This window comes from Salvelinus fontinalis, chromosome 36 (genome assembly GCF_029448725.1).
Source record: "Salvelinus fontinalis isolate EN_2023a chromosome 36, ASM2944872v1, whole genome shotgun sequence".
Lineage (NCBI taxonomy): Eukaryota > Metazoa > Chordata > Actinopteri > Salmoniformes > Salmonidae > Salvelinus > Salvelinus fontinalis.
Genome location: NC_074700.1, coordinates 24,069,284 through 24,082,273, shown reverse-complemented (window position 1 = coordinate 24,082,273; position 12,990 = coordinate 24,069,284). Strand labels below are relative to the sequence as shown.

The window sequence follows — 12,990 nt, the reverse complement described above, 5'->3', positions numbered from 1 at the left end:
AAGGGGTGTGAATACTTTCTGAAGGCACTGTACATGAATCCATCGACCATGAATTCATGGTAGTGATGTAGGATTTCATAGACATAAAGCATGAATACAGACTGTATTGTAGATACTGCAGCAGTAAATCTGAAGCCTATGAATATTGTGTATTTTACAGTCCGACTGTCTTTCTGTACTTACGTGCTATAGAGACATCATTGTCATTCAAGGCATCAGACAGGTCAAGGCCATCTGAATTCTGGGACAGCGCTGAAGAGAGGGAGCGCAAGAAGAAGAAGACAGGGAATGAGGCAGGGGGAGGAGAGAAACAGGAAGGAGAGAAACAGGGAGGAGAGAAACAGGAAGGAGAGAAACAGGGAGGAGAGAAACAGGAAGGAGAGAAACAGGAAGGAGAGAAACAGGAAGGAGAGAAACAGGAAGGAGAGAAACAGGGAGGAGAGAAACAGGAAGGAGAGAAACAGGAAGGAGAGAAACAGGAAGGAGAGAAACAGGGAGGAGAGAAACAGGGAGGAGAGAAACAGGGAGGAGAGAAACAGGGAGGAGAGAAACAGGGAGGAGAGAAACAGGAAGGAGTTGAGGGTTTTTTACACAATGCAGTGCAGAGAAAAGGACAGGAACTTTGATCTAGTCAGTCCACATTTCTCTAACCTACATCCGAGATTATGCAGCTGTATCTACTTCCATACTACTTCTATCTGGAATACACACACTAATGGTGCATCAGTTTATCGAAGAGCTGTGCAGTAACGTTATGCGCAGCTCTTCGATTTTCAGTGCCGTCAACCAGACCTGTGTTCAAACACTATTTGAAATCACGTCAAATGCTGTAGCCGAGCTTGCCTGACACAATGGAACCATCTGGCCACAGGTCTGCTGCCAATCTACCCTTCTTCATTCCTTTCCATGATCAAAGTTCCAGTGTAGTGACAAATGCAGTGGTTTCTGTCATATCTACATGGCAACAAAGACTCCTTGCATTCCTCAAACACATGGAACAGAAGAGCTAGTGTACATACAGCAACACACACGTCTCTTTTTCAAGTTTCTCCTCACAATTAGTGATAATCATAGATGTAAAGACCTATAAAGGGGTATTTTTCCCTCCAATGAAATAATTCAGCCTCATCATTAGTTAGATAAAACCTGCATACTCTCATTATGTAGATAAATCCTGCATACTCTCATTATCATTATGTAGATAAAGCCTGCATAATCTCATTATCATTAGTTAGATAAAGCATGCCTACTCTCATTATCATTATGTAGATAAAGCCTGCCTACTCTCATTAGTTAGATAAAACGTGCATACTCTCATTATCATTAGTTAGATAAAGCATGCAAACTCTCATTATCATTATGTAGATAAAGCATGCATACTCTCATTAGTTAGATAAAGCATGCATACTCTCATTATCATTATGTAGATAAAGCCTGCCTACTCTCATTAGTTAGATAAAGCCTGCAGAACAATGACATGTATCAGACCCCCATCTACATAGTCAGAACAATGACATGGACCCCCATCTAAATAGTCAGAACAATGACATGTATCAGGACCCCCATCTACATAGTCAGAACAATGACATGTATCAGGACCCCCATCTAAATAGTCAGAACAATGACATGGACCCCCATCTAAATAGTCAGAACAATGACATGGACCCCCATCTAAATAGTCAGAACAATGACATGGACCCCCATCTAAATAGTCAGAACAATGACATGGACCCCCATCTAAATAGTCAGAACAATGACATGGACCCCCATCTAAATAGTCAGAACAATGACATGGACCCCCATCTAAATAGTCAGAACAATGACATGTATCAGACCCCCATCTAAATAGTCAGAACAATGACATGTATCAGACCCCCATCTAAATAGTCAGAACAATGACATGTATCAGACCCCCATCTAAATAGTCAGAACAATGACATGTATCAGACCCCCATCTAAATAGTCAGAACAATGACATGTATCAGGACCCCCATCTAAATAGTCAGAACAATTAAATGTATCAGGACCCCCCCATCTAAATAGTCAGAACAATGACATGGACCCCCATCTAAATAGTCAGAACAATGACATGGACCCCCATCTAAATAGTCAGAACAATGACATGGACCCCCATCTAAATAGTCAGAACAATGACATGGACCCCCATCTAAATAGTCAGAACAATGACATGGACCCCCATCTAAATAGTCAGAACAATGACATGGACCCCCATCTAAATAGTCAGAACAATGACATGTATCAGACCCCCATCTAAATAGTCAGAACAATGACATGTATCAGACCCCCATCTAAATAGTCAGAACAATGACATGTATCAGACCCCCATCTAAATAGTCAGAACAATGACATGTATCAGGACCCCCATCTAAATAGTCAGAACAATTAAATGTATCAGGACCCCCCCATCTAAATAGTCAGAACAGTGACATGTATCAGACCCCCATCTAAATAGTCAGAACAATGACACGTATCAGACCCCCATCTAAATAGTCAGAACAATGACACGTATCAGACCCCCATCTAAATAGTCAGAACAATGACACGTATCAGACCCCCATCTAAAGTCAGAACAATGACATGTATCAGACCCCCATCTAAATAGTCAGAACAATGACATGTATCAGACCCCCATCTAAATAGTCAGAACAATGACATGTATCAGACCCCCATCTAAATAGTCAGAACATTGACATGTATCAGACCCCCATCTAAATAGTCAGAACAATGACATGTATCAGACCCCCATCTACATAGTCAGAACAATGACATGTATCAGGACCCCCATCTAAATAGTCAGAACAATTAAATGTATCAGGACCCCCCCCCCATCTAAATAGTCAGAAAAATTAAATGTATCAGGACCCCCCCCCCCCCCCCATCTAAATGGTCAGAACAATGACATGTATCAGGACCCCCCCATCTAAATAGTCAGAACAATGACATGTATCAGACCCCCATCTAAATAGTCAGAACAATGACATGTATCAGACCCCCATCTAAATAGTCAGAACAATGACATGTATCAGACCCCCCCATCTAAATAGTCAGAACAATGACATGTATCAGACCCCCATCTACATAGTCAGAACAATGACATGTATCAGGACCCCCATCTAAATAGTCAGAACAATTAAATGTATCAGGACCCCCCCCCCATCTAAATGGTCAGAACAATGACATGTATCAGGACCCCCCCCCATCTAAATGGTCAGAACAATGACATGTATCAGGACCCCCCCAATCTAAATAGTCAGAACAATGACATGTATCAGACCCCCCCATCTAAATAGTCAGAACAATGACATGTATCAGACCCCCATCTAAATAGTCAGAACAATGACATGTATCAGACCCCCCCATCTAAATAGTCAGAACAATGACATGTATCAGACCCCCATCTAAATAGTCAGAACAATGACATGTATCAGACCCCCATCTAAATAGTCAGAACAATGACATGTATCAGGACCCCCATCTAAATAGTCAGAACAATGACATGTATCAGACCCCCCCATCTAAATAGTCAGAACAATGACATGGACCCCCATCTAAATAGTCAGAACAATGACATGTATCAGACCCCCATCTAAATAGTCAGAACAATGACATGTATCAGACCCCAATCTAAATAGTCAGAACAATGATATGTATCAGGACCCCAATCTAAATAGTCAGAACAATGACACGTATCAGACCCCCATCTAAATAGTCAGAACAATGACACGTATCAGACCCCCATCTAAAGTCAGAACAATGACATGTATCAGACCCCCATCTAAATAGTCCGAACAATGACATGTATCAGGACCCCCATCTAAAAAGTCAGAACAATGACATGTATCAAGACCCCCATCTAAATAGTCAGAACAATGACATGTATCAGGACCCCCCCCCCCATCTAAATGGTCAGAACAATGACATGTATCAGGACCCCCCCCATCTAAATAGTCAGAACAATGACATGTATCAGACCCCCCCATCTAAATAGTCAGAACAATGACATGTATCAGACCCCCATCTAAATAGTCAGAACAATGACATGTATCAGACCCCCATCTAAATAGTCAGAACAATGACATGTATCAGACCCCCATCTAAATAGTCAGAACAATGACATGTATCAGACCCCCATCTAAATAGTCAGAACAATGACATGTATCAGGACCCCCATCTAAATAGTCAGAACAATGACATGTATCAGACCCCCCCATCTAAATAGTCAGAACAATGACATGGACCCCCATCTAAATAGTCAGAACAATGACATGTATCAGGACCCCAATATAAATAGTCAGAACAATGACATGTATCAGACCCCCATCTAAATAGTCAGAACAATGACATGTATCAGACCCCCATCTAAATAGTCAGAACAATGACATGTATCAGGACCCCCATCTAAATAGTCAGAACAATGACATGTATCAGGACCCCCATCTAAATAGTCAGAACAATGACATGTATCAGGACCCCCCCCCCATCTAAATGGTCAGAACAATGACATGTATCAGGACCCCCCCAATCTAAATAGTCAGAACAATGACATGTATCAGACCCCCCCATCTAAATAGTCAGAACAATGACATGTATCAGACCCCCATCTAAATAGTCAGAACAATGACATGTATCAGACCCCCATCTAAATAGTCAGAACAATGACATGTATCAGGACCACCATCTAAATAGTCAGAACAATGACATGTATCAGGACCCCAATCTAAATAGTCAGAACAATGACATGTATCAGACCCCCATCTAAATAATCAGAACAATGACATGTATCAGACCCCCATCTAAATAGTCAGAACAATGACATGTATCAGACCCCCATCTAAATAGTCAGAACAATGACATGTATCAGACCCCCATCTAAATAGTCAGAACAATGACATGTATCAGACCCCCATCTAAATAGTCAGAACAATGACATGTATCAGACCCCCATCTAAATAGTCAGAACAATGACATGTATCAGACCCCCATCTAAATAGTCAGAACAATGACATGTATCAGACCCCCATCTACATAGTCAGAACAATGACATGTATCAGGACCCCCATCTAAATAGTCAGAACAATTAAATGTATCAGGACCCCCCCCATCTAAATAGTCAGAACAATTAAATGTATCAGGACCCCCCCCCCCCCCATCTAAATGGTCAGAACAATGACATGTATCAGGACCCCCCCATCTAAATAGTCAGAACAATGACATGTATCAGACCCCCATCTAAATAGTCAGAACAATGACATGTATCAGGACCCCCCCCCATCTAAATGGTCAGAACAATGACATGTATCAGGACCCCCCCCCCATCTAAATGGTCAGAACAATGACATGTATCAGGACCCCCCCAATCTAAATAGTCAGAACAATGACATGTATCAGACCCCCCCATCTAAATAGTCAGAACAATGACATGTATCAGACCCCCATCTAAATAGTCAGAACAATGACATGTATCAGACCCCCCCATCTAAATAGTCAGAACAATGACATGTATCAGACCCCCATCTAAATAGTCAGAACAATGACATGTATCAGACCCCCATCTAAATAGTCAGAACAATGACATGTATCAGACCCCCATCTAAATAGTCAGAACAATGACATGTATCAGACCCCCAATCTAAATAGTCAGAACAATGATATGTATCAGGACCCCAATCTAAATAGTCAGAACAATGACACGTATCAGACCCCCATCTAAATAGTCAGAACAATGACACGTATCAGACCCCCATCTAAAGTCAGAACAATGACATGTATCAGACCCCCATCTAAATAGTCAGAACAATGACATGTATCAGGACCCCCATCTAAAAAGTCCGAACAATGACATGTATCAAGACCCCCATTTAAATAGTCAGAACAATGACATGTATCAGGACCCCCCCCCCCATCTAAATGGTCAGAACAATGACATGTATCAGGACCCCCCCCATCTAAATAGTCAGAACAATGACATGTATCAGACCCCCCCATCTAAATAGTCAGAACAATGACATGTATCAGACCCCCATCTAAATAGTCAGAACAATGACATGTATCAGACCCCCATCTAAATAGTCAGAACAATGACATGTATCAGGACCACCATCTAAATAGTCAGAACAATGACATGTATCAGGACCCCAATCTAAATAGTCAGAACAATGACATGTATCAGACCCCCATCTAAATAATCAGAACAATGACATGTATCAGACCCCCATCTAAATAGTCAGAACAATGACATGTATCAGACCCCCATCTAAATAGTCAGAACAATGACATGTATCAGACCCCCATCTAAATAGTCAGAACAATGACATGTATCAGACCCCCATCTAAATAGTCAGAACAATGACATGTATCAGACCCCCATCTAAATAGTCAGAACAATGACATGTATCAGACCCCCATCTAAATAGTCAGAACAATGACATGTATCAGACCCCCATCTACATAGTCAGAACAATGACATGTATCAGGACCCCCATCTAAATAGTCAGAACAATTAAATGTATCAGGACCCCCCCCCATCTAAATAGTCAGAACAATTAAATGTATCAGGACCCCCCCCCCCATCTAAATGGTCAGAACAATGACATGTATCAGGACCCCCCCATCTAAATAGTCAGAACAATGACATGTATCAGACCCCCATCTAAATAGTCAGAACAATGACATGTATCAGGACCCCCCCCCATCTAAATGGTCAGAACAATGACATGTATCAGGACCCCCCCCCCCATCTAAATGGTCAGAACAATGACATGTATCAGGACCCCCCCAATCTAAATAGTCAGAACAATGACATGTATCAGACCCCCCCATCTAAATAGTCAGAACAATGACATGTATCAGACCCCCATCTAAATAGTCAGAACAATGACATGTATCAGACCCCCCCATCTAAATAGTCAGAACAATGACATGTATCAGACCCCCATCTAAATAGTCAGAACAATGACATGTATCAGACCCCCATCTAAATAGTCAGAACAATGACATGTATCAGACCCCCATCTAAATAGTCAGAACAATGACATGTATCAGACCCCCATCTAAATAGTCAGAACAATGACATGTATCAGACCCCCAATCTAAATAGTCAGAACAATGATATGTATCAGGACCCCAATCTAAATAGTCAGAACAATGACATGTATCAGGACCCCCATCTAAATAGTCAGAACAATGACATGTATCAGGACCCCCATCCAAATAGTCAGAACAATGACATGTATCAGGACCCCCCCCCCCATCTAAATGGTCAGAACAATGACATGTATCAGGACCCCCCCAATCTAAATAGTCAGAACAATGACATGTATCAGACCCCCCCATCTAAATAGTCAGAACAATGACATGTATCAGACCCCCATCTAAATAGTCAGAACAATGACATGTATCAGACCCCCATCTAAATAGTCAGAACAATGACATGTATCAGGACCACCATCTAAATAGTCAGAACAATGACATGTATCAGGGCCCCAATCTAAATAGTCAGAACAATGACATGTATCAGACCCCCATCTAAATAGTCAGAACAATGACATGTATCAGACCCCTCATCTAAATAGTCAGAACAATGACATGGACCCCCATCTAAATAGTCAGAACATTGACATGGACCCCCATCTAAATAGTCAGAACATTGACATGGACCCCATCTAAATAGTCAGAACATTGACATGGACCCCCATCTAAATAGTCAGAACAATGACATGTATCAGGACCCCCATCTAAATAGTCAGAACAATGACATGTATCAGGACCCCCATCTAAATAGTCAGAACATTGACATGGACCCCCATCTAAATAGTCAGAACATTGACATGGACCCCCATCTAAATAGTCAGAACAATGACATGTATCAGGACCCCCATCTACATATTCAGAACAATAACAGGACCCCCATCTAAATAGTCAGAACAATGACATGTATCAGGACCCCCATCTAAATAGTCAGAACAATGACATGTATCAGGACCCCCCCATCTAAATAGTCAGAACAATGACATGGACCAGACCCCCATCTAAATAGTCAGAACAATGACATGTATCAGACCCCCATCTAAATAGTCAGAACAATGACATGTATCAGACCCCCATCTAAATAGTCAGAACAATGACATGTATCAGGACCCCCATCTAAATAGTCAGAACAATGACATGTATCAGGACCCCCATCTAAATAGTCAGAACAATGACATGTATCAGGACCCCCCCCCCCATCTAAATAGTCAGAACAATGACATGTATCAGGACCCCCCATCTAAATAGTCAGAACAATGACATGTATCAGGACAACCCCCCATCTAAATAGTCAGAACAATGACATGTATCAGGACAACCCCCCATCTAAATAGTCAGAACAATGACATGTATCAGACCCCCATTTACATAGTCAGAACAATGACATGGACCCCAATCTAAATAGTCAGAACAATGACATGTATCAGACCCCCCATCTAAATAGTCAGAACAATGACATGTATCAGACCCCCCCCCATCTACATAGTCAGAACAGTGACATGGACCAGACCCCCATCAAAATAGTCAGAACAATGACATGTATCAGGACCCCCCATCTAAATAGTCAGAACAATGACATGTATCAGACCCCCCCCCCCATCTACATAGTCAGAACAGTGACATGGACCCCCATCTAAATAGTCAGAACAATGACATGTATCAGGACCCCCCATCTAAATAGTCAGAACAATGACATGTATCAGACCCCCCCCATCTACATAGTCAGAACAGTGACATGGACCAGACCCCCATCTAAATAGTCAGAACAATGACATGTATCAGGACCCCCATCTAAATAGTCAGAACAATGACATGTATCAGACCCCCATCTAAAAAGTCAGAACAATGACATGTATCAGGACCCCAATCTAAATAGTCAGAACAATGACATGGACCCCCATCTAAATAGTCAGAACAATGACATGTATCAGGACCCCCATCTAAATAGTCAGAACAATGACATGGACCCCCATCTAAAAAGTCAGAACAATGACATGTATCAGGACCCCAATCTAAATAGTCAGAACAATGACATGGACCCCCATCTAAATAGTCAGAACAATGACATGTATCAGACCCCTCATCTAAATAGTCAGAACAATGACATGGACCCCCATCTAAATAGTCAGAACAATGACATGGACCCCCATCTAAATAGTCAGAACAATGACATGTATCAGGACCCCAATCTAAATAGTCAGAACAATGACATGTATCAGACCCCCATCTAAATAGTCAGAACAATGACATGTATCAGACCCCCATCTAAATAGTCAGAACAATGACATGTATCAGACCCCCATCTAAATAGTCAGAACAATGACATGGACCAGACCCCCATCTAAATAGTCAGAACAATGACATGTATCAGACCCCCATCTAAATAGTCAGAACAATGACATGTATCAGACCCCCATCTAAATAGTCAGAACAATGACATGTATCAGGACCCCCATCTAAATAGTCAGAACAATGACATGTATCAGGACCCCCCCATCTACATAGTCAGAACAATGACATGCATCAGGACAACCCCCCATCTAAATAGTCAGAACAATGACATGTATCAGGCCCCCCCCCATCTAAATAGTCAGAACAATGACATGTATCAGGACCCCCCATCTAAATAGTCAGAACAATGACATGTATCAGGACCCCCCATCTAAATAGTCAGAACAATGACATGTATCAGACCCCCATCTACATAGTCAGAACAATGACATGGACCCCAATCTAAATAGTCAGAACAATGACATGTATCAGACCCCCCATCTAAATAGTCAGAACAATGACATGTATCAGACCCCCCCCCATCTACATAGTCAGAACAGTGACATGGACCAGAACCCCATCTAAATAGTCAGAACAATGACATGTATCAGGACCCCCCATCTAAATAGTCAGAACAATGACATGTATCAGACCCCCCCCATCTACATAGTCAGAACAGTGACATGGACCCCCATCTAAATAGTCAGAACAATGACATGTATCAGGACCCCCCATCTAAATAGTCAGAACAATGACATGTATCAGACCCCCCCCATCTACATAGTCAGAACAGTGACATGGACCAGACCCCCATCTAAATAGTCATAACAATGACATGTATCAGGACCCCCATCTAAATAGTCAGAACAATGACATGTATCAGGACCCCCCCATCTAAATAGTCAGAACAGTGACATGTATCAGACCCCCATCTACATAGTCAGAACAATGACATGGACCCCCATCTAAATAGTCAGAACAATGACATGTATCAGACCCCCCATCTAAATAGTCAGAACAATGACATGGACCCCCATCTAAATAGTCAGAACAATGACATGTATCAGACCCCCATCTAAATAGTCAGAACAATGACATGTATCAGACCCCCATCTAAATAGTCAGAACAATGACATGTATCAGACCCCCATCTAAATAGTCAGAACAATGACATGTATCAGACCCCCATCTAAATAGTCAGAACAATGGCATGTATCAGGACCCCCCATCTAAATAGTCAGAACAATGGCATGTATCAGGACCCCCATCTACATAGTCAGAACAATGACATGTATCAGACCCCCATCTAAATAGTCAGAACAATGGCATGTATCAGGACCCCCCCCATCTAAATAGTCAGAACAATGGCATGTATCAGGACCCCCATCTACATAGTCAGAACAATGACATGTATCAGACCCCTCATCTAAATAGTCAGAACAATGGCATGTATCAGACCCCCATCTACATAGTCAGAACAGTGACATGGACCAGACCCTCATCTAAATAGTCAGAACAATGGCATGTATCAGGACCCCCATCTACATAGTCAGAACAATGACATGTATCAGGACCCCCATCTAAATAGTCAGAACAATGACATGTATCAGGACCCCCATCTAAATAGTCAGAACAATGACATGTATCAGACCCCTCATCTAAATAGTCAGAACAATGACATGGACCCCTCATCTAAATAGTCAGAACAATGACACGTATCAGACGCCCATCTAAATAGTCAGAACAATGACATGTATCAGGACCCCCATCTAAAGTCAGAACAATGACATGTATCAGGACCCCCATCTAAATAGTCAGAACAATGACATGTATCAGGACCCCCATCTAAATAGTCAGAACAATGACATGTATCAGGACCCCCATCTAAATAGTCAGAACAATGACATGTATCAGACCCCCATCTAAATAGTCAGAACAATAACATGTATCAGGACCCCCCATCTAAATAGTCAGAACAATGACATGTATCAGGACCCCCCCATCTACATAGTCAGAACAATGACATGTATCAGGACCCCCATCTAAATAGTCAGAACAATGACATGTATCAGGACCCCCCCCCATCTAAATAGTCAGAAGAATGACATGTATCAGGTCCCCATCTAAATAGTCAGAACAATGACATGTATCAGGTCCCCATCTAAATAGTCAGAACAATGACATGTATCAGACCCCCATCTAAATAGTCAGAACAATGACATGTATCAGACAACCATCTAAATAGTCAGAACAATGACATGTATCAGACCCCCATCTAAATAGTCAGAACAATGGCATGTATCAGGACCCCAATCTAAATAGTCAGAACAATGACATGTATCAGACCCCTCATCTAAATAGTCAGAACAATGACACGTATCAGGACCCCCATCTAAATAGTCAGAACAATGACACGTATCAGACCCCTCATCTAAATAGTCAGAACAATGACATGTATCAGGACCCCCATCTAAATAGTCAGAACAATGACATGTATCAGGACCCCCATCTAAATAGTCAGAACAATGACATGTATCAGACCCCTCATCTAAATAGTCAGAACAATGACATGTATCAGACCCCCATCTAAATAGTCAGAACAATGACATGTATCAGGACCCCCATCTAAATAGTCAGAACAATGACATGTATCAGACCCCCCCCATCTAAATAGTCAGAACAATGACATGTATCAGGACCCCCATCTAAATAGTCAGAACAATGACATGTATCAGACCCCCCCATCTAAATAGTCAGAACAATGACATGTATCAGGACCCCCATCTAAATAGTCAGAACAATGACATGTATCAGGACCCCCATCTAAATAGTCAGAACAATGACATGTATCAGACCCCCATCTAAATAGTCAGAATAATGACATGTATCAGACCCCCATCTAAATAGTCAGAATAATGACATGTATCAGGACCCCCCCCCCCCCCCCATCTAAATAGTCAGAACAATGACATGTATCAGGACCCCCCATCTAAATAGTCAGAACAATGACATGTATCAGACCCCCATCTAAATAGTCAGAACAATGACATGTATCAGGACCCCCCATCTAAATAGTCAGAACAATGACATGTATCAGGACCCCCCATCTAAATAGTCAGAATAATGACATGTATCAGGACCCCCACCTAAATAGTTAGAACGATGATATGTATCAGACCCCCATCTACATAGTCAGAATAATGACATGTATCAGGACCCCCCCCCCCCCCCATCTAAATAGTCAGAACAATGACATGTATCAGGACCCCCCATCTAAATAGTCAGAACAATGACATGTATCAGACCCCCATCTACATAGTCAGAACAATGACATGTATCAGACCCCCATCTACATAGTCAGAACAATGACATGTATCAGACCCCCCCCCCATCTAAATAGTCAGAACAATGACATGTATCAGGCCCCCCCCATCTAAATAGTCAGAACAATGACATGGACCCCATCTAAATAGTCAGAACAATGACAGGACCCCATCTAAATAGTCAGAACAATGACATGTATCAGGACCCCCCATCTAAATAGTCAGAACAATGACATGTATCAGACCCCCCCATCTAAATAGTCAGAACAATGACATGTATCAGACCCCCCATCTAAATAGTCAGAACAATGACATGTATCAGACCCCCCATCTAAATAGTCAGAACAAT

The 12,990-nt window shown here is 41.8% G+C and overlaps 1 protein-coding gene across 4 annotated transcripts in view; it reads right to left on the bottom strand.

Annotated features, from left to right (window-relative positions):
- LOC129835500 (CD99 antigen-like protein 2) overlaps positions 1-12,990 on the bottom strand; it is a 95,179-nt gene that overhangs the window by 24,109 nt on the left and 58,080 nt on the right. For all 4 annotated transcript variants that reach the window (XM_055901154.1, XM_055901155.1, XM_055901156.1 and 1 more), the window contains exon 2: positions 184-252. In XM_055901154.1, coding sequence (XP_055757129.1) covers positions 184-252 — 69 coding nt within the window. The remainder of the gene's footprint in view (positions 1-183; positions 253-12,990) is intronic.